The sequence below is a fragment of the Alligator mississippiensis genome, chromosome 1 (assembly GCF_030867095.1).
Source record: "Alligator mississippiensis isolate rAllMis1 chromosome 1, rAllMis1, whole genome shotgun sequence".
NCBI classification, from domain to species: Eukaryota; Metazoa; Chordata; order Crocodylia; family Alligatoridae; genus Alligator; species Alligator mississippiensis.
Window position 1 is genome coordinate 153709279 of NC_081824.1, and position 22980 is coordinate 153732258.

General features: G+C 41.1%; 1 protein-coding gene across 2 annotated transcripts in view; it reads right to left on the reverse strand.

Annotated features, from left to right (window-relative positions):
• Window positions 1–10161: 10161 nt before the first annotated feature.
• Window positions 10162–22980, reverse strand: part of ERO1B (endoplasmic reticulum oxidoreductase 1 beta) — a 50187-nt gene continuing 37368 nt past the window's right edge. For both annotated transcript variants that reach the window (XM_059715635.1, XM_006258181.4), the window contains 6 exons: window positions 19259–19351; window positions 18859–19105; window positions 18157–18226; window positions 16180–16266; window positions 14444–14577; window positions 10162–13646 (listed from right to left, as the gene is read on the reverse strand). In XM_059715635.1, the coding sequence (XP_059571618.1) occupies window positions 13586–13646; window positions 14444–14577; window positions 16180–16266; window positions 18157–18226; window positions 18859–19105; window positions 19259–19351 (692 nt within the window). In that variant the 3' untranslated portion in view covers window positions 10162–13585. The remainder of the gene's footprint in view (window positions 13647–14443; window positions 14578–16179; window positions 16267–18156; window positions 18227–18858; window positions 19106–19258; window positions 19352–22980) is intronic.

The window sequence follows — 22980 nt, forward strand, 5'->3', positions numbered from 1 at the left end:
GAAACTATTTTTCCACTCTGTTCTGCACTTGTAAGGCCTCACCAAGAATGCCAAGTCTAGTTTTGGTTATCAAACTTTAAGAACAGTACAGACAAATTTGAAAAAGTCTCAAGAAAACAAAACAACAACAACAAAGTTCAAGAAAGTAGGGCTTGAGGAAAAATTGTATTATTAATCTATAAAGGAGATTTTTTTTAAATACAGTAGGATGACAGTGAATTGGTTTTTGCCCACAGATAACAGGTCAAGTAGCAATAGGTTAAATGGCAACAAAGGAGACTGAGCTCAGATGCTGGAAAGAACTTCCTAATGAAAAAGATGATTAAATACTGGAACCAGTTACTGAGAAAGGCTGTGGGATCTGCAATTGGAAGTTTTTAGTGTAGTTACTTTAGACGAATGTGTCTGGGATGGTTTAGAGAGGAATAATCCTAGTCAGGGGAATGGGCTGGAAGAGATGATCTTTTCCTGTCCCTCCTAGCCCAATTTTTAATATGACTGGAAGATTTTTAAAACAGCCACAGCTTTTGCCAAATGCCAGCACTTCAAGTGGCAAAGGCAAATGGAAAGTCTCAGGTGCCCTCTCTAAGGCTAGAGTATATTTACATGCATCCCATATTTGGGCATCTCACAGCCATTCCAGTGCTACGAGAAAGTTCCAAAGCAGCACTTGGTAAGCCTCAACACCTGGATCTCAGTAGAAGGAAGAGCTACTAATTTCCTAAGTATCCACTTCAATCAGCTCTGAAGCACTTCTTTCCAAGAAAAAACCTTAACAGGCTCAAATTTCCTGACTGAGAAGACACAGCAGGATTTTAGAATGGAATCAAGGTCCTTCAGCATAGGCTTCCCTTCAGCCACTTTACAGATTAACTGGGTCATGAGCTTTTGTAGGCATCAACCTGTTCATCAGATACTTAGCATCTGATGAAGTAAGTTGTTGCCTATGAGAGCTTATGTCTCTCTGAACCAGTTATTCTAAGGTGCCTCTATGCCCTAACTTCTGCCTGAATAGTGAAGTGGGAAAATCTATATCAGGGTCAACAACCTACAGCCCTTGGGCCTGGGGAGCCTGGGATCTAGCCCACAGAGCTCAGGCTTCAGCAGCATTTGGTGGCATCTGCTGCCTGGGGCTCTGGCAGAAGGGGAGCTCTGCCCATTGTCACACCAAGTGGCAGAGGCTGCAGTGAAGGCAGCTGTGCCATAGCTGAGCAGTTAAGGGAAACAGTGAAGGCAGCCAGGTCCTAATATCTTCTCTCCTCTGACCCCAGCTGGGTCGTTCTGCTCCCCACCACTGGGAAACATTTCTGATCACCGATATATACAGCTCCCTACCTCCCTGCCTATCTTCTCTGTCCCTTCCACATGTCATCTTGCGTGAGACTTAACAAAAGGTAAGAGGTACCTTATGTGCTCAGAGCAACGAGTTTCCAGGTAATACAGAGGAATGGGTTTTTAGTCATATTGGACATTTATAGATGTGCTCTGGGATACAGGGAGGGGGCATTTTAATTAGTGCAGCTCCAAAAGCCACAGTAATTGAAATCACCTAGTGTCACATGTATCAGCATCCCCATGTTGAAAAATGGCAGCAGGGCACTTCACACTTTAACTTAAAGTGCCCAGATGCCATTTTTTAGCATGGGGATGCTGATACATGTGGTGCTGGAATCTGTTGGAGTGCAGTCATTTCCACACTCAAGCAGACTCAATTAAGCAGACTCAATTAATCAAGTCTGCTCCAACATGCTGTAATTACAGCACATCGGAGCAGCCTCCCTGCACGTGTATAGGAGCCCAGTACTTTCTACTTGCCAAAAATAGAGGATGGCTCTGAATTCAGGACTGGAGAGATTTAATGTATTTCTCTATTCAAGGTCATGGTAACAACCATTGCCTTAATAATCTCATTAGCAGATCCACAATACTAGCTTGCTGCAGCACACAAAATAATTAAGAAATCTTTATCTTGTTTAGGATAGTCGGCATCCCCAAGGACCTTCACCAAGTGTCTCACTGTGGTAGCAGTATATTTAATGGTATATTTTCCCCTTACCTTCAGGACTGGCTCTTATTTGGGGGTGTTTGCCTCAAGTCGGAGACCACAACATTGCATTCTCCAACTTTTCACCACCTTGGGACTCGGAATAAACTAGCAAAAGTCATCCTTACCTTATAGACATGCTCCTACACTCACTATAACCATCATATTTACTTCAGCTCAGGTTTCATGAAATCCTGCCATGACTTCAAATTGTTTTCAAAACCATTCTTGGACAACTTTAAGAATAGGCCTATAGTTTTTAGGCTAGCTAAAAACTCACTTATCTTTCAGCATTCATTGAACACAAGGGTGGTTGGCATCTGTATACTTCCCATAAAAATACTACATCAATGTGTCAGTTCAGATTCTTCAATAACTCCCTGAGGAGACTGATCTGGACATAATGGGTGCCTGTAGATGTGCAGGGAGGCTGGTCCGACACGCTGTAATTGCAGTGCATTGGAGCAGACTCTTTTGAATCTGCTAGAGCATGGTAGTTAGAAGAACTAATAGAATCCTCCGTGTCTCGTTCAACAAGCTTTAGTTAAAGCGCCCCCACCATCATTTTGAAGTGTGGGGATGCATATACACAAGATGCTGCAGGAGCTTGAATTAGGGCAGCATTCGAAGTACTTCAGTTAAGCGGCCTTCCTTAGGTTGCATTGGTTAAGTGGCCTTCCTTAGGTTGCATTGCAAATGGTAATGGAGGTACAGAGATGTACAAACATTAACTTCTCCAGTGCTCTATTCACATCTCTAAACTAAAATACTGCAGCACAGAAGGTCAGCGGGTTACAATGGCAGAAACCGCAGATTGTTAGGGGAGAAGAAGGAAGTGGATTAGCGTGGTGGATAAGTCACAGGGAGAAGGAGTCTTGGTTTGTTGTTAATTTCTTGTGTGGAAGGAGAGGGAGCAAAATAAGAAGCAGTGTGTGCAACAGAAAGGACCAAGGCTGAGTTCAAGACAAAGTAGGAAAAGGACTAACATTTTGAGGGGCATAATTAATTTGGAAAGAAACATTAGAACAAAAAATACCCAACAGCAAAGTTAAATTGCAGGCAGTAAAGAAGCAGATGGATCAAGCACTTACTCCACCTCATTTTCTTGCCAAAATTCTTAACAAAGTACCAGAGTAGATGCCTAACTGCCAAAGAGAAAAATGCTTCTAGGAACGGATATCTACATCCGGTAGCCAATCATACTAACCATAATAAATTTTAGGGCTAGAGGTAAACTTAAAGTAAAGCTGTAATAAGGAGCGAAGGCTGATTTCAGCATGAAAACCAAAACTGCTCTCAAACACAATGTAAATCCAGACAGAAATAGTGGTGGTGAAAGGAGGTAGAAACATTATTAATATTATTATCGTCTGAAAATAAGGGCACCCTGAGGGGATGATTTAGCTTATGCTTTCATTTACTTTACAGTTTTGTTTACATCAGCTGGTCATAGCACCTACAAAGATGCTCATTATATAGACTGTATAACTGCAGGCCCAGTGATTTCTACCCAGCCTGCAAAACCTGGATATCCTGTAGGAATATTATGCAAGGCAGATTTGATTTAAATAGACTTGATTTAAATCACAATTTAAAGCGTGATTTAAATCAGCAAGCCAAAAGCCCCATTTAACTCAATGATTTTGATCAACTTTCCCATTGTATATGTGTGGGGGGGGTGTTAAGGAAAAGTGTATTTTCATTGATATAACAATTAAAATGTTGATTTTACAACTAAATACAGATTTTACGACTAAACACTTTTCACAGTAGATTTAATGTGATTCCTAGGTACACAAACTCTGTGTGCACGTGGTTGCTTGTGTACACACATGCACACACACATACATGTGTAGTACAGGGAAAGTGTCTTTTGATTTGTTGCTTAAATAGGAAGGAATTGGGTCATTTAGCTCATATAAAGTTTAGCATGTTAATATGTTATGTTTAACATGCTTTATGTATGTATAAAGCATATGTTTTTCAAGACCAGGGGAGGTCTTGAAAACATTTTGGATGTAACATAGATGGGCTGCAACTTCAACTGAGTAATGACTAAGAAATGGCAGCAGAGGTTATTGCAGTAGAATAATTATGTTCTTCATTAGCAGGGATCCTGGTTTTCCCTGATAAAAAGAAACCCATTCTCTGATAAAAAAATCACAACTTCTTTGATAAACTCCCCCAAATCTGTAATTAAAATGAAAGCCCCTCCCCCCCCAGCCCCTGTGGCCCTACTGGTACCCCTCACCCCCCACCCACAGCACCCTGCCCACCAGCCCTGCTGGAGGTGGGCCCCAGCTGCCAGGTCTATAGGGCCAGGGACCTGGGTCCACAGCCCCCTGCCTCTGGCAAGAGGCAGCTCCCCCCCGCCCGCTGCCGATCGCCTACCGTAACTTGCACTCCCAGAGGGGCAGAGGGGACCTGTGCCCTTCAGATCAGCCCAGTGGGTGTGACCCAGTGCTGCAAAGAATGGCAGGGCCATGCAGGAAAGCCTCTTGCTGCTGCAAACTCCGTGCTGCCCTGGTGATGTGTCCTCTGCATATGCATGGCTGCAGCAGGAGCAGTAGCATGGGGTTGTGTGCAGGGGATATGCTGCCAGGGCAGCACAGAGCTTGCAACAGCAAGCAGCTTTCATGCATGGCCCCACTGTTCTTTGCAGCGCTGGGTCACGCCTGCTGGGCTGAGGAGGCCCTGGGGGAAGGTAGCATTGCAGGAGCCCAAGCCCATAGCAGGCAGCCTGCACCCATGCCCTGTGCACAGATCTGGGGGGCATGGGTCCCCCCCGCCTCCTGGGAGTGCATGCAACAGCAGGGAGCTGGTTCCCCCTCACCCCCCACAGACAAGCCTCCTGTAGCCCAATCCCACTCCCCACCAGGGCCCTGCAGCTGCACATTGAGGCCCCAGGCCCTAAACCCCAGGCACTGCCCAGCCCCAGCCCCTACCCAACTCCTTCGCTCCCTCCCTCCCTCCCTCCCTATGGGGGCCTCAATAACCACCTTAACTCATCCATGCGTTTTCAAAGATGATGGCCAATGGCTCTGCAATCACATCAGCTAACTCTCTCAGGACCCTTGGGTGCATCCCATTGAGCCCCATGGACTTGTACACATCCCGCTTTTCTAAGTAGCCCTGGCCTAACCTGTTCTTTCAGCTCGGAGGGCTGCTCACCTCCTCCCCAAACTGTGCTGCCTGGCAGGAATGTAATTAGGGTCTTGACAAATCCCTACTACTATGGCCTGAAGCAGATGAGCAGAAGGAACACTAACAGAGAAGCAGACTTGGAAGCAGTCCCAGATCATGATCTGTGTACATCTACGTCTCAGTCACAGGCAGTAAAAAAAACCCCAAAAAACCCTCAAGGATCAGTTGAGCTACTTGACACTTTGTTTTGCCTAGGGAGGGGCAACCGGGGCAAAAAGGCTAAATACAGACACTCAAAAAGCCTGAGGTGGAATCAATCAAACCTTTGTGGGTTTCTCTAAGCTGCAAAGAATATATGGGGAAGGAACAAAACGAACATGCTTCCAACCCGGATGCGGGAAGGAGGAAGGGAACAGGGTTGCCTGCATTAGCAGGCTGGGGGTGCTCCTGTGTACCACCTAGGATGCCAGGCACTGCCAGAGGCACCAGAGCCCAGCCAATAGGCAGGCTATGCTCGATTGCCTACTGGCCACATGCCCCAACCCCCTGCTATCAGCTGCAGAGGAGTAGAGCCAGCAGAGACTCTTTCCAGCCCTGCCTCCCCCAGCCAGCCAATCAGCAGTGGGAGAAACCAGCCCCACCCCCCCCTAGCAATTGTGGCTAAACAGGGCCCTCCACTTTCCCCCACCCCTAACCACTGGCAGGGAGCAGGGGAAAGCAGTCAATGCGGGATCAGAGAAAGCAGTGTATCCTGGGATGCCAGGGGACTGTGACATAATTTGAGTCAGGAGAGGATCTGGCATAGAAGTTTGATAGACTGGTGTAACCTAAGCGGATTAAAATCTGATACTGCATCCATCTAGGTCTAGTTTAAACTGGTTCAGCCATTTTGAAACTAGTGTATGTGCACCAAACTTCTTTTCTGTAACAAGTTTAGACTAGTTTTAAGTCACCATGGAGCCAGGTTTTCTGCTCACTGTGGAAAAATGTGGATTTTCTCCTTTAATGGAGAAAAATGTAGATTTTCTACTTTAAAGGCGAAAAATGTGGGAAATGGCAGGTTCCCCTTGCAGGCGGGCAGTTCCAGCCTGCAAGGGGCTGCTAGGGGCCAGGGGAAGCAGGAGGGCAAATCACAGGCAGGGGTGCCACATGCACATGCAAGCACACACATGCACATAGCAGCCAGGCCACATGCAAAGCAGCTCCCAAAGCTTTCTCCAGGTAAATTGATGAGGGGGGAGGGCAGATTAAAAGCTCCACAGCAAGGGAGGGAGCAGGGCTGGGCTGGGGGTGCTGCCCAACCAGGCCATGCATGCAGTCCAGGACTGGCACAGGATTGTGGGGCCTGCCTGGGGGAGCAGGATGGAGCCACAAGCAGCTCCTCCAAGGGCCTGTGGGGTACTGGCTCCCTGTGCTGCACACAGCCCTGGGGAGGGAGGCTTGGGCACATGACCCCAGATTCTTGCACAGGGTGTGGGGCAGATGCAGGCTTACTGCAGCAGGCAGCCCATTCCCCACCCCTCCCCAAACAGGCTCCACTCTGGCTGGCCACCCTTGGTGGGAAGGGGGGTGGGGAACTGGGCTCTGTGCTTTGCTCCAGCCACAACAGCTGCTTTTTCCTGCGGGCAGCAGCTGGGGCTCTGGCACTGCTGGAGGGTACAGAGGGCTGCGTGCCCTGGCCACATAGCCTTGGTAGGTAGGGGCCGTGGGTGGGGAGTGAGGGGCATCAGCAGATCAGCTGAGCATCACAAAGCAGCAGGGGGCAAAGCTGCAGCTGGACCCACATCCTGGTGAGTACAAGGGGTAGGAGAAGCACTGTTTTTGTGATAAAAAACCCCCAAAAATATCAAACACCAAAAAAGAGAAAAAAGGTATTTAGAATTTATTATGACCAAGTCACAGGTAGGCTTCCAAATGACTTACACACACACACACGTCAATCTAGGAAAAATGCTGATTTGGGGGTTTTTAATAATAGATTTTAGATTTTTTTTTTAAAACAGAGAATTTGTGATTTTTAAACAGAGAAAACCAGGATCCCTGCCAATCACATATACTGGTTTATGTATAATTTCTGTCCCTAGCCAAAGGAAACAGGGGGAAGTTCACTTACATTTGGGGACAGAAAGATGCCAAGTCTCAAGCACATGGGGCTAATGTATACCGAGACCACTACAACATGTGAGCACATGTGCACAAGAATTAGTACTTGGAAGAAAAAGGCATTCCCTTAACTGAAAAGCATATAAAATGCCACAATATACTCCAAGAGATTATTCAAGCCTAATATATCACTTCAGCAATTATTTTTTCTTTTATTAAGTGTAAGGGCTAAACTTTAATCTCTTTACTGAGTCAGTCTTCCACAGGGAATCTTTCCCAAGAGTTTGAACTCAAGTACTTTTTGAGAAGTTCCCATGTTTCTGGCCAATTATTGATGTAATATTTTTATGTAATCTTTTTTATGGTATATCTAGCTTTTGCAAACTATATCTAACTGAACACTTAAAGCAACTTGCTGGTGCTGGGAAGGGTGTGGTATGTGTGTATTGAGAGATGCTTGCAGAGCACAGCGTGTGGGATGCGGAAGATTCCTAGAATGCCTCCCTGGCACCAGCAGGAAAATGTCTCTCTGACACCTGCAAGATAGCAAGAAGTTCAGAAAAAGGTCTCATTATAATGCTAAAAAAAAAATCACACCCTCTGGGCAGAGCAAAGTATGTTAATGAAACATACATGTATGCAAATGAAATAAATGGCTAAAACATAGGTATAGAGACATGCTCAGTAGAGAACATCTTAGGTCAGTGGTTTGTAACCAATCACCGAGCGATACACTTGCGAACATATGTATAAAAGGTACCCAAAGGTAGTAACTGGTGTGCTTGCTTTGCAAACGATTGCCAAGCACCCCTCTCTGTGCAGACTTGAAACAATAAAGATTAAGTTGAATCCTCCACCCCTGTGTGTTCATTGGCAAGAGCGCACCGGGCACAAACTCACACCGTCCATTGGGGACAACATTATGACAAATATGTGCACGAGGAAGAGGGTTGGCTCCATAGCTTTGGCTGTTAATGCTTTCTCCCCACCTCCCAGCTAGAACAGTAACCTTACTACAGGCTCTATACAGCAGCCTACCACCCTTTCTCTACTGGCTTATTAGGAGAAGGAATATTATAGGCAAATACCTTTGATACATAATTCTTATTTCAGAAAATCAAACACTGAGCATATTTGGCAGATCTGGAAACCCTGTTCCAGCCCCATCTGCACAGAAATCAAAGGGATGAATTTGGTTTAGGTCCCATGCAGAGACCCGATAAAATGTTTGAGTTAAACACCAAAAAAACTTCAAGAGGACAGAAATCAAAGAGCACTGGAATCTTCAATGATGCCTGAATAAGTTGTTTTATCTTGGGTAATACATAATGGTCCATCAAGTTAAAACCTCACTGTGAGGAGCAGAAAACCATTGAAAGTAGTTTTAAAAGTAGCTTAGATGCTCTTTGCAAACAGTCAGATTGTTCCAACTTGAAAAACCAATACTGTAACATGATTCATATTTCCCATTCCTACTTCTTAGCCATTTTCCTCAAACCACATCTCAGTGGGTTAAAAACATTCAATTTGGGGTATTACTTCAGCATCTAAGGTAAGATGGTAAAACAATAAAAAGGATTGAGGTTTTTTTTTTGTTTTGTTTTAAATAAAATACCAAGAAAGCCTAACTACTAGAAAACTTTTAAATATTTGATGTAGCACATAACAAGACTTCTTTCCCTTGACATAAGACTATCAAGATGCCCATATGCTCTTTCCCTTCTCAAAACCTTTTTCCCTCTGTAGCAAAAGTGAAGTAGAAAGTACATTTTTAAATCTAAAAAGCTGTACTTAGGAATATGAAAAAAAAAGTTGCCAGACAAGTAAAGGTATTCAGTAAGATTCTAACTCATGGATACTAGCTACTTAATGGGGAGACTGACAAAGCTACTCTAATACATTAGGGTTTTGATCTTTATGGATCAAAGTGGGTTGGAGTCAGGTTTCACTGCAACTGCAAGCTATATCCTACCAAATGTAAAATTGTTTTCACATGTTCTAGTCAATTCCTTTGACTTGGGAAGAGCCGGTGACCTAGTAAAGAAAAAGCCAAAGATCAACAACTAAAGATAGTTCAGTGTAGATGGAAAAACAAAAGAGGATACACAAAAAAGTAGCATCCAAATTCTCAAGGAAGTGAACATGTGAGCAGAGAAGCAGAACTGCAAGGAAGCTAATCTTGCTCACACACCGAGGAGCATAAAGCTCAAGGAATGGCAGGGTGAGAATAAAAAAAAGTAAAGCTGTAATAAAGAGCAAGCCAATGCCGATTTCAGCACAAAACACTATATTTGAGAGCAATTTTAGTTAAGTCCAGCTAGAAATGGTAGTGGTGAAAGGAGGTGGAAACATTATTAGTAGTAGTTGTATTCACTGAAAATAAGATGACATCCTGAGGGGAGGATTTAGCTTATTTTCTTCTACTTACTTTACTGATTTATTTACATCAGCTGGTCACACCACTTACGTAGATGCTCATTAAAAAAAATAATCAGAGGAAAATTAAAACAGCTTAAAACGGTATGAGTGCTTTATTCAGCACACTGAAGTATTAATGCTTACAATAATTCCAAGTCAAAATAGTTCATGATTTTCCTTTTAAATAGGAATTCAACAAAAAAGTAAAAAAGAATTTGGCAGACTTCAATTTCTTAGTTGTTGCTTAAATTGTAGCTTCTTAAAATTCTTAAATGTGTTGCAAGACTAACAGGTCATTTGAATTTTAAAAGGATACTTTTCCTATTTCAGTATTAGTAATGATTATATAAAGACAAATAGGATACGCATACGGATTGTTAAAATCTAAAAAGGAAAACAGTGTCTTCAACCAAGAAAAGTTTACAAACTTATACTCACAAAAGGAAAATGTATACCAGAAAAATAGTTACTTTAATTTGCATTTTACATATTTAGATGTAAGAGATAGGAAAGATTTATACGTGTGTTTAAAATTGCAGCAAGCAGATCTAATGTCAGTTTTGGAGTATAGTAAACTTAAATTACATAATTCAATAAATTAGATACATTAAGGATTCAAATATTAAACAGCGCTGAGGTTTACAAGTTGGAGCTTGTTAATTTATAAGCAGCAGCATCTATAGTACTTGCAATGTATTATAGATCATTTCTCAGAAAAAAAGCACAACAGAGAAAAGTTTCTTCTTCCTAACAATCAACACAAAGCTTTAAGAAGTGTGGCACAGTGTGGTATTTCATGCATGCACAGCAATATAAAGCACAATCACCAAATAAAACAAAGTTTGTGATAAATTTGACAAATTAGTATTTATCTGTTTTACTAAACGTGCATGATCTCCTCCTCAGAAGTTCAAATGTCGTGTCTTGGATTTTAATATACTGTTTGTACCAGATAGTAAGATTTGTTTGCGTCTAGGGCTTATGGTACCTGCCATAAGCCGTAGACAGCCTAGAAATAAAAAGGAGTAAAATCCTTCTTCCTGCTCTCCTGTACAGCTGCATTCATTTTGCTGGACTGTGGCTGTGTGTGCAGGAGGCTGCTTTTCAAGGACCACATGCCCCCTCAAATCCTCTAAATCCTCTAACCTGCTCTCATGTAAGCAAGTGGATGGAGGGAACATGTATCAATGTCTCTCCAGTGTCCATTAATATTAGCTAGGAACTGGGTGTTGAGGACAATAATACAATTGCACCCCCCAACAAAGTGACAGAAACTATTTCTCCTCTCCCTCCCACAAAGCAAGGAGGAAGCAAAGGAATGTTAAAATCTTAAATTCCAGCTCAAAACAGAGTACCTATGTTTATTTTTAAATTGAAATGAGAAGGATGGTTATGCAAGGCTCTAGACACCCTAATACAACTAACAATGCAATTTAATCTCTTCTATGTGCCATGCCTCACAAAGGAGTGAACCTGCAGGCTCAATTGTAGGCCTTAATAACTAAGGAAACATGAGGGAGAGAAACATCTGAGGTCCTTTCAGCTATAAGTCAGTCAAAATAAGATGTTTTTAAACACTACATTTAAAACTAAGACAACTGTTAAGTTACTGAGCAGGGTAAGCTACATTTTCGCTAAGTGGAGACAGTCAAGAAGCCTGAGGCTGAATCGATTCAATCTGCACAGATTAGTCTAAACTGCATTTATTGGTTCAATCTACAAGTGAACAGACATTCACTTTTGACTCTGAAAATGCAGCCGCATGCCTGCTGTGGCCCAGGCAGGAAGCCGGGGGGTGCTAGAGCACACCTCCCTGTTCTGCTGGAGCAGACAGCTTGGGCCAAAGCTAGCCTGCCCACCCAGCAAGGGGGAGCTTGCAGGGGAGGTACAAAGCATCATGGGATGCTGGGGGACTGTGAGGTCACTTGAATCGGGAGGGGATCTGGGGCAAAAGTTCAATAAACTGATTTAAGTCTGATACTACTTCCATCCAGGTTTATCTCAAACTGGTTTCGGCCATTTTGAAAGTGGTTTACGTACACTGAACTTCTATTGTGTTACAGATTTGAAATGGTTTCCAAACATTTATTCTGGTTTATGTGCAATTTCTCTCCCTAGAGAGAAATTAGTTTACTAATTAGCATTAGTTTACTTTAACATTGCATCAAGACATTGTTTAAAATGAGTTCTAGCATTTTTTCCTCTAAGTCTTAACAGTAAAACTTACAAAAACTGGATACCAGTTTCAATGATAATTTAGTCAGCTATCGCCAGAAGTAATTTTCCATTTAGTTTTCACACTACTTTTACCTCACCACAGATCAAAATGTTATGAGCACGATAAGCAAATTTGTTTCTAATGGGAAAAAAAGTAAGTAATTTTGCCTGTGGCTTAAGACCAGAGAAGGACACAATATAAAAATCCCAGATTTCAAGAGTTCTTTCTCCACTGTAAAGAACCGCATTATGGAAAATAAAATTTAATGAACAACAAGCGAGTCAGAGTAAGCTTTGATAAAGATGAAAAATGTTTAAGAGCACTTTTTATTCATTTTGTGAAAACTGTTTTTACTTTTGAAAATAAAACATGCTGTAAAGACATCTATAGACTGTACCAGCATTATAAACATTGATATTGAATTTAATTATCCTCACCAAAACACAATTTACTACAACTTATAAACAAGTTGCTTAAAAATACTACTCTTCTTGCTTTACTTATTTCAATTTTGATTTACATCAATTATTGATTGCTATTAATCAGTAGTGCCGTCTCTGGATTCTCTTTTGACACTGACAGAACAATCAATTTATGCAAGATTCACTGTAATATACCCGTTTCATTACGTATGCTGAATACCCTTTTTAAAAAGGAACCGTTAGGGATTGCATAGATAAAGTATGCAGTATTAAATGCCAACACACTTAAAAAAAATCCTAAACATACCACAAAGTCTATAAACAACCTTTTCTTTTTTTGCACTGACCTTTTCATGTAGAACTACAAACAAGCAATCCCATTCAAGCCAACCCATTTCCACTGCTTCAAGTGTGCTATATTAACTTTTTATAACAGTCCACAAAATTTCTGGACGCTGAACCTGTGACCAAAGACTGAACGGCAAGCTTGACCCAAGCTCCTCAGCTAGCAGCAAGCACTTAACTTTTAAAACCTCCTCAGCAGACACAGGCAGAGTAAAGGGATTGGTAAAAGTTATTTCCTCTCTTGCTCCATCAGCAACAAAGCAGTTATGTACATGTATGTTTTAAAAAAATAAAAGTTTACAAACAGTGGAGAAAATAGTTGGCATCAACAGGCTGATAAGGCTGTCACAGTAGAAAACAGATTCAATTCAGTTTCCCACTTTAAAAAAAAATTTAATGCAAGGAAATAAAAGCAAGAGCTTAAGAAAGGAAAAGAAGGATTTCCTTCTACAGGGTTAGACTCAGTATCTGGTCCTTAAAATATACTGATACCCATGATTTAAAAAGGAGGACCACCTTGTGTTTTCCTCTTGGTGGTAGGGCAAGTCTATTCACATCAACACTGCAGTCAGGATGAAGGTATAGTAATTTCATGTTAAACAGTTGTTTTTGAATAAAAGAGTGAACTAAAGAAAAAACTGATTTACTGGTAAATGATAAGCAGAGAAACTGGACAGGAGGTCAGCATAATTTACATGTTTAAAAACTATACATGTCATTCATAAATATCTTTTCTAATTAATAACCATTTCCATTTGAAACAACATAAATATTCAAGTTGGTATTTGATTTTTTTTTCAGTTCATAACCAGTCCTGTAAGGATTGTTTTGTCTGTCTGCTTGATGCAGTCATTTAATGGTCATCACTACCAGGATGAGCAAAAGCCTTCATTACCTAGTATGCTGTAATAACACTTTAAAATTCTGCAATTCTTTTATACTCGTTGAAAGCCTGTTAAAAAAAAAAAGGGGGGGGGTATTAGTATAACTTGAAACTAGCAAAGATATTACAAATCCATCCTCCACTAGTTCATTCACCATCAATTAATTTGATTTAAACAATTTTAGAAGCCAAAACCATTTTTCTTCATAAGAAATTTGCAATATTTATGGATATTACTCACAATATACAGTAAAAAGATGATCACAAGAACTTAAATCCCTTCATTTCCCTCTCAATCATTAAAATATGACCATGGTCACAAAGCAATATCAACAGTTTCAGTTGTATTTAAAATAACTGTCAGTAGAACAAGAGCTAGAGACCTGAAAAGTTCTGTCAGCTCTCCAAAGTGTGGTCTGAGAAACATAGTGGGCTTTCTTTTAATTCCTATGCACAATGATGGACCACCCCCCCTTAAACTGGCAATACTATGCTCATTTGCCACACGTGCCAAATTTTTACCAGTTAAAAACATTTATCCTAATAGTTAAATAATACGGACAAATACAAGCACCACATCGTCAAGTCTCTGCTCACTTGTACATTAAGATTTAGGTTGTTTTTTGTTTTTTTTTAAGATGTTCCTTTTCATGTGTGTACATTCCAGACCAAACTGAGAGAAGTGCCATGGTCAAGGAATTCCTGATTCTACAAAAAAGGAAGCATCAAACAGTCTAAGTAAGGCTTTTTTCCCTCCAAAAAGATCCAAAATAAAATGTTCTAAACTTATTTCCAGATAGCTAGGATTAATGAGCAACGCTTCAGAACTTATTAGCCATTTTTTATTTTATATGAGACAGACTTACCTTCCAAATGCATTTACAAGAGCAACTATTTCTTGACGTGTCAGTTGAAAGCCTTTGGATGGACTATTCTCAGGAAGGTTCTGTATTTCTCTTTCAGAGAATAAAATCTTTAAGGCAGTTCCTAATCCTTGAGTCTAAAAAGAAAATTAAGATTTTTTAGCATTAATAAATTTAAGTTTAGTTCATCCTTGGGCAGAGAAAAAAAAAAAACAATTGAGAAAGTGCTTATTAAAACACAGGCAAACATGATCAGATGATCCTTATGCATTTGCCTCATCAACAGGTTCACCTATTAATTTAAACATATTCCTGACCTTCAAAGTTTTTCTGTTAATTTCTTTCCACTTTCTCTCCCTGTTCTTCCAAATATATTAATCACAAAGTAGAAAAAAACTCTTCAGAACTAGTAGAGCCTATCATCCCCCTCTCCTCCAGTTAGGCCTCATCACTGCTACAGGGTCACTTCACCTCTTCTCCTTTCCCCTTGGTCAAACCAGTCTTCCCTAGTAAAAAGTCCTCACATCCTGGTTTCTCCACCTGCAGGAAAGGAGTGAGGTTTGTGATCTAAACCCCAACCTTGTGTGTAGTGCCCAGAGGTGCTAAAGAGGGTTGGAGGCAAGAAGACAGTTATTTTCTACTACTTCTTGTATGCACTGGGGAAGGACCACAGACATTTGGCAGGAGGCAGTGGTTGGAAGCAGCTGCAAGAGGAGACTGCAGAATGGGAAAGCTGTTTGGCTTTAGTCAATGAAAAAATGAGGAGGAAAAAAGGGTAAGAGTAGCATAAAGGAACCAGAGAACAGAATTTCTCCTAATAGGCCAGGAGAGCTAAGCCCTGAGAACCTAGGGGCCACACTTGCTCCTCCATTCATTTTGCTACTGAACTAAGTGTGCAGTTCTTCCTACAATGCTGTAAGTCTGATCACATGACGGCAGCACTCAATTTCAGAGTATTATTCCCAGATAATAAGACTGCATTTAAGATTGTGTTCCAGCTATATGGCCTAGGTTTTTTTCTTCTTCAAATGAAATTAGATGCGCAGCTGTGACATTTCACGAATTGGCAATGTACCTAATTCTATTGCAAGTCTTGTAAAAAGTGTGGGGTTTTTTTTCTTAAAGCCATCACTTCTGGAGGCTAGTGAATGCACAATGACCTCAATTTTCATTAAAAAAAATAAAATGTACCTATGCCTTATGGGTGGAAAGAGGCATCTGAAAAATTTGAAGTGAGTATGATTAAGATGCAGACACCAGAAGGCAGATAAAGAGAATCCAATTTTTAAGTGTCATGGTTCCCAAATCAGTTGTATGCTTTTGGAATGTTTCTTGTTGGATATACTTAATTTGTTATACTTGCCAGAAAAGCTTCCTACTTGTCCCTGGTGAATGGATTTTGCAAGGCTCATCTAGCTATTTAATGTCAGAAACTTGCTACACTTGAAGCTTGAAATATTAAACAAAATCTTATTACGTTATTATGAATTTCTGATGCTAGTTACTATTGTTCATAAAACTTTGAAAATTTACATCTTAGTAAAAGAATTGTGGCAAATTATAAAAAAATAATTTCCAAGATTTTAATAATTGTTCAGTTATATCATGATATCACACAGAAATACCAAAGATTGAACACACGCATGACCTCAGCAGTAAGATGACAAACAGCCTACAAGTTCTAGGAGAGAGAGTAAGTTTCCAAATAACGTGCACGAAGTAAACAAAATACAACTCACCTGCAGTTTGCCCCATAATCTACATTTATCACAGCCAACACAGTCCATTATGCGGGATATGTTCTTGAAATGAAGCCGGAATTCTTCCTACCAATAAATGCATAAAAGAAGTTTCGATCTAAATAAGTCTTTAAAAAGCCCAGCATTTTCAAAATTTATAAAACACTGGCTTTCCTAATATAGTACTATTAGGAAGTACTGTTCTACTATAAAATGCTATAGTAAATCAACTTGTTTCCCTAAGAGTTCCTGTAAAAGATTACAAAGTAGGTATTCAGAGATAGATATGAGACAAAATTAATACGGAGCAAAAAAAGTTGTTTTTATAACTTATAAAAAGCATTCATTTAGAAAAAATAGGCTAGAAACAGACAACTAGTTGTTTTGTAAGCAACCTTTAAAATACAAACTGAATTGTCACACTAATATAATGAATTAGTATGAAACAAAATTGTACTAATTCAGTTAAATTTCTGCCCTCACAATAATGCGATACAAATCAGTCAATTTTGAATTAATGGCCACACAACAATGGAAGACAGTCACCTGGATGAAGTACTTGAAGATTAAGTACTTGCCTCTAGGGCAGGAGTGGGCAAAATATGGTCCACAAGGGATTTCTGCAGTCCATGGCAGGTCCCCAAGCCACTTGACCCAGGCACAGGGGGCAGCCTGGGCTGCAGCACATGTGGCTGGTTCCTCCACCCCCAGGCATGTAGCAGGCCTGCGGTAGCATGGCAGCTAGACTCAGCTTCCTGGCAGCCCTGATGGTGGTGGCTCCTTCTGGTGACTACTACTAGTGTCACTCCCAGCCCCACTGTCCAGGCACCCCAGCCTGTCCACCCTGCACCCACTGCTGGGAGCACCAGATGGAGTAGGTGGGTTGCTTCAATGGAGACCAGCCCAGGACCCTGGTGGGCTGGGCATGCTCAGCCAGGTGATGGGATGGGACCACAGGCTGGAGGGAAGTGACATTCGGAAGTAGAATGAGCAAGGAGATAGGGGGCAGGATCACAGGGTAGTGACAGTGCAGGGCTGAGGCCCAGGGCAGAGCCATGATCCACTCCCTGCATGGCTCCTTACTATCACCTCCCTGCAATCCTGACCCCAGCCCTGCCTGCCACTCTGTGCCTGTCCACAGATCCATCCCATCTGCCTAGCAGGGTGCACCCTGCCTGTGAGGGTCTCAGGCCAGTCTCCATGAAGACCTCACCCGCCCGGCACTCCTGAACCAGTCTAGTAATGTACCACTGATGCAGCCCACAACAGCTCACCAAAACTCCCTAAGTGGCCCTCCAGCTTAAATAATCGCCTGCCCTTGCTCTAAAGGCCCTGCTACACATTCAAATTAAAGCTGGATAAAAACTGCTATAAAGTTGTTACACATTTTGAAGCACTAACTTTGTAGTTGGGTGGCTCTTTTTATTGATGGATAGTAATTTTTATTATGTGATAAATTTTGCATGTGTTGGCTGATCTAAATTACTGCACCAGTTAATTGCATAATATATATAACGTGTAGTAGGGACCTAAGATCCAGGTCTTTCTGATGTGAAACTTGTATTTCAGTTTCTTTGAAACTGAATTACTTCTGCCCACCCACAAAATGTTGTTAAAAAAAAGAAGAAAAGAAAAAATGCCCTATAGGGAACATTCCACATAAAAAACAATGTTCTTTATTATGATGACTAAGGAAGATGTGGCTTGCCATGGTATCCACAGCAGAAGACATTTCAATGTCCTGGGCTGAGGGTACTATAAAGCAACTCTTCAGCTACCTTAATGGAAATGTTTAGATACCTAACACACTTGTTGCAAACACATGGCATATTGACCCAATTTAATCTTTGTAAGACCTCTGTACAAGGTTCACCCATCATTAAGATTTATTAAGAAACTGCTTGTCATTAAAACAGTATTACAAGTTTTAATCATTAAATGGACAACTTAAAATGAAGATGTATTTTAGAACTTTACCTTCAGTGATTTGGCCCCTTTTTTATCTCCTGCAAACATGGACTTTTCATCAAAGTGCATGGTGAAAGACCTGATCAAACAAATTAAGATAATAAACTTGCACAACAATTTACCATTCAAGTTCACAAATCACAATTTTGCAAGTATTTAGAACTTTTCGCTAATGTGTGTTGATGAAAGAAACATGACAGCCTGTGCGGCAGCAAAAAGTAACCTGTACATACACAGATTAAATATAATGAAGTACAAGGCAAAAATCCTAATCCTCTGGGGTATTTGAGATGTACATTAAATCAATAATTATATATAGCCAGCTGGTTCTCAAAATAAAAAAAATGTTTTCAGAAATATTTAAACCCTTAATACATAGAAAATAATTCCTAGAGATGATCCTGTTAAAAGTTTTTAACATTTACAAAGCCTAGATGTTGCATTTTTCTAGCATTCAGTAGAATTGTTTATAAATATTAACGGGAAAAGAGCAAGGCTAAAGCTTCTGTTTAAAAAAAAAGTTTCTTAATAGCTCTGACAAACTTTTCCACTCTTTGGCACCTTCATTTCTCTCTTCTAGCTTCTCTTTACTTTCCCACAGTTCTCGCTTCCTTCACCCTGTTGTCTAATACACATTCTCTATCCAAAAGTTACTTCTCCCAGAATCTGTTTGGAAATTTCACATTACTAGTAAAAGACCCCATATCTTACTTTGTGTCTCTGAAGATATCCAACAAGAGGGCTTTAGATTCAGCATCCTCGTTGACATTTCCAGTGTAAAGGTCTACAATTGAACGCTCAAAGTATGGTGCAACCTTTGACAAAGCACGTAGCTCAATCAAATATAAGAAGTACAAGTTTTTTAGCCTTCTCAGTCCTTCTCCTTTTGTTTCAATAGAATCAAAGCGGCGAACGAACTCTTTTACATTAGGTCCCCAGCTAGGCTTTCCCCAGGTTTCTAACCAAAGGAAAAAAAATGGTAAAGGTTGTAAATATAGAAAAACAGTGCTTTTTATGCACACACACCTGACTGCTTTTGGGAAAAATAAGCTGAACTCCAATGGTAGCATAAAATAAAAACATTCAGAATTTTTACTTGATTATCAATTACCTTCAAGAAGATATTTCGCACATAGATGTAAATTGATGCTAGCGTGAAGTCCAGAAATGAGTTTATAGAATACTCTTTTCTCCAGACAAAGACCTGTTCAGAAAGATTAATTGCATATCAAAATACTATAACAAGTTAAATTTTCATTGAGTGTTATTTTAATGCAAAAGTTTGTAACATTCAACTTGGGTGGAAGAGAAAGACTAACCTAGACAAATAGAACTGCAGAAGTCTAAGATTGCTGGGTATGCATGACAAATTAATGTTTAGTTAGAAGGGATACTTTTGGAACAAAAAGGGATTGGAAAAACACAATTCATCTGTCAAAAGTCAATTCCCTGGGTGCATGGAAGTGGGAAGAACATCTTGAGCACAGAAAGTCACTGAATATCCTCTTCTCATCACAAAAGGTGCAATGCCAGCACATATATTAAGAGCATAACAACTATCGCCAACAACGAGATCAACTAACTCAGAAGTACTAGTAACCAGGAAAGAGCTGCAGACCCAACAATGCATAGTACTAGCACTGGAAAACAGAAATACACTGTTCTATTTGAGGAAGCGAAAGTAAGGCTAATGGGTATCAAATGCAATGGGGACCTGCACTAAAAGACAGCCTTTAAATGGTCTTTAGAAACCATTTAAAGAAAGTGGTTGCAAGAAATAAAGACAACATGGAATAGTACTGTAGGGCATGCAGTTCCTTATGAAATTAGAAACAAGAAAGCATCTGCTGAGATCAAGTTAATTAAAAAGAAAAACCGTTTTCTGAATCAGTGTTTTTATGGTGCACAGAGAGCACAACAAATGCTTCTGATGCTTCCACCTTTACCACATGCACCCCAACAGCTTCTGAGTCAACTCCCCCCATTACCAAATTAAACTAGAATGGAAGATTAAATTACCAGGAAGTATATCCTCATTTTAAAGCCAATGTTGCTGTATACTGAAAGGCATTTTTAAGCGCTAATAGCAAAATAAAAGTGTTTGCTGCAAAACAAAATTAACTGTTCAATAGCTTAACTACACTTTCTTGCAGAATATTTTTCCACCCATCTAGGATACCTTTAATTTTAAACCTGCTTGGCCTTTACAATCAGTAACAGACACTTAAAATCAAGAAGCAGTTTAAGATGGAAAACAAGAAATCCAGTTTGCATGGGAGACAAATATCAACTACTATCAACTGTTTTACAATGTGAATACTCATCTAGAAGAAGCAGGCAATTTCTCTGGGAAGACAAATGTACGTTTGGAGCTATTTCAAAGGGAAAATGTTCAATAGGACAACAGCTATAACATTACATGGTTGTGTGCGGCCAAGCTGGGAACTCTACAAATAAAGCAAAAATCACTTGCACTTAAATCCTGAATGAAGCATGGTTAAAGCTGGAGAACCCATAGAGAGTGATAAGCCCAGCTAAACAGCCCACAGACTGATTCCTAGAAGGGGTAGGATAATATCATAGGGTAGAGACAGGTATCTCCAAATGAAGTGATCACCTATGCTGGGATGCATCCCAGCACAGCCGATCCACTTCAGCAGATGAAATATATAGCCCACTGATGCTGCAGAGAAAGAGGCACTGTGTTTTCCTAGGACTTGAGGGACTTAGTCCTGCACACTCCACCAATTCCTGTGAAGGATTGGGCCCCTAAAGCCCTTGGACTGCCTGTCCAGCTTTCCCCATTACTGAGATGCATCCCTGGGATCTTTGGAGTGTGTGTCTTGGTAAGTGGGGAAAGCCAGGCAGGTGCTCTGGCAGCTGGATCCTGCCTGGGAATTCCTGGGCTGTGAAAGATTGGGCTGCTCAAGTTTCCAGATACCTGGCCTGGGGTGTCTGAAGTGTGGGTAGCTCCAGCTGTACCCTGCCATAAAGCAGATAAACTAGATGTCTGCCACAATGAAGTGACACCACTTATTGCTACTTTCTGTTGCACAAACCCCATACCCACCCAGATGGGGGTTTTGGCACAGATGCTAAGGATATAAGACAATATTTTAAAAAGTAAATAATTTCCCATAATTCTGAATGTTTCTGTGAAAAATTCCCTGGGATGTAAATTTTATAGCAGCACAAAGGTGACAAAAGATACCCATTTTCCATTCTTGGTGCCATGCTCAAGAATATGAACAAGGGACAGCTGAGTGCAGACTATAAGGCATAATATAGGCCACATACAAACATTCAATTCTAGTGGTATAAATTTTCCACAAGAAGTTATATTGGGAAAGGCAGCAGTACAGGCATTCAGTCTACAACTACCCCCTCAGCTCTGCTCCTTGTGCCTTCCTGAGGCTGTGGTGATCCCAGTCTGGGGACAGTGTAAGCTACTCCACTCTGCTCAATCCTAGGCAACCGGACAAAGCCACCTGCCTACTTCTCACACCAGAATCCCCAGTGAGAAACGGGCAGAGGGCTGTGCTGTTCCCTACACTTGGCTGTTGGTGCCTGGAAGCTGAGCAGATCAAGCAGCACAGCAAAGTCTATGCCTGCTTCTCACACTGAGAACCAATCTGTGTGCATACAATACTATGTTAACCTACATGTTACATATGATTACAACACACGAAACAACATTGTGCATAAGCTCGCAAATTGCAAGTGAGGAGCGCATCCATCTACCCTATGCACTACTGCCCTAGCGCTGTTTCTCTATGGCTGAATATGCCTGCACCACTTGGGGATGCTCAAGTTGCACTAAACATATTGACACAACCCTAGATGATATACACAGAATCATAAACAGGTAACCTAAAACCCACCTCTGTTCTCTGCCTATACATACTATCTGGCAGAGTGTCCTTTTAAAATCAGGAGGAAAGTAGCAGGCAACATTGACCAGCAGGTGCAAGAATCAGGTGGCCAACACTATATGGACATCAACCAGTGCACTGCTGTCTCTCATCAAGAAATAGCTTTTTGTCTTCTACCCTACCACATCATTGACCACATTACCAGAATCAGCAGAACTAGCCTCTTGGCAAAAAGATGGAAGAAACTAGGTGAGAAAGCTGTTGAATGGAGCCAGCAAGGAATTAGCATTTGTTGTCAACTATAGATGGCATACATGGCAGAGCCTGAACAGATTGAAAACGGGTCTCAGAAGATGCAACTTTATCATGAAGTCAGGGGGCCTCTAGGCAACAAACCAAGAGAAGCAAACCATGGATCATCCCCTGAGATACCATGTAGTACCACAATATATCCCACAAGATTTGGAAAAAGATTTGGCCTGTGCAGAATATTGGAAATAGACCATACAGAAAGGCTTGATGAAGACAAGGACACTGGGAACAGAGTGAGAAGCAGGAGGGAAGCAGCTGGTAGCTGCTTCTCTTGTCCCCTCCCAGTTTATGGGAAGCATGGGAGTAGCTGCCTCCATCCAGATCAGGATGACCCCAGTATCTGGAAGGCAAGGGAGCCTCTCCCTTGGATCCACTCCTCTTAGTCACAAGGAAGATTTAAGCCAGGGGAAATGTGTGCAGTCATTCAGTCTCCCAGAAGCAATTTCTACCTTATAGTTATATTAATTCTGGAACTGCCATTTTTGTACTGGGAGAAAATGCTTAAAAGTCTGCACACTTTTAATGTCTAGTGGGAGAGGGGCCTGGTAGAAACTGAAAGTCTTTACATGGCCACAGATGTGGAAGAGTAGCTTACATGGTTCAGGCCACCTGAGAATGACCTAAAGGTCAACCCTAAATATTAATGTCT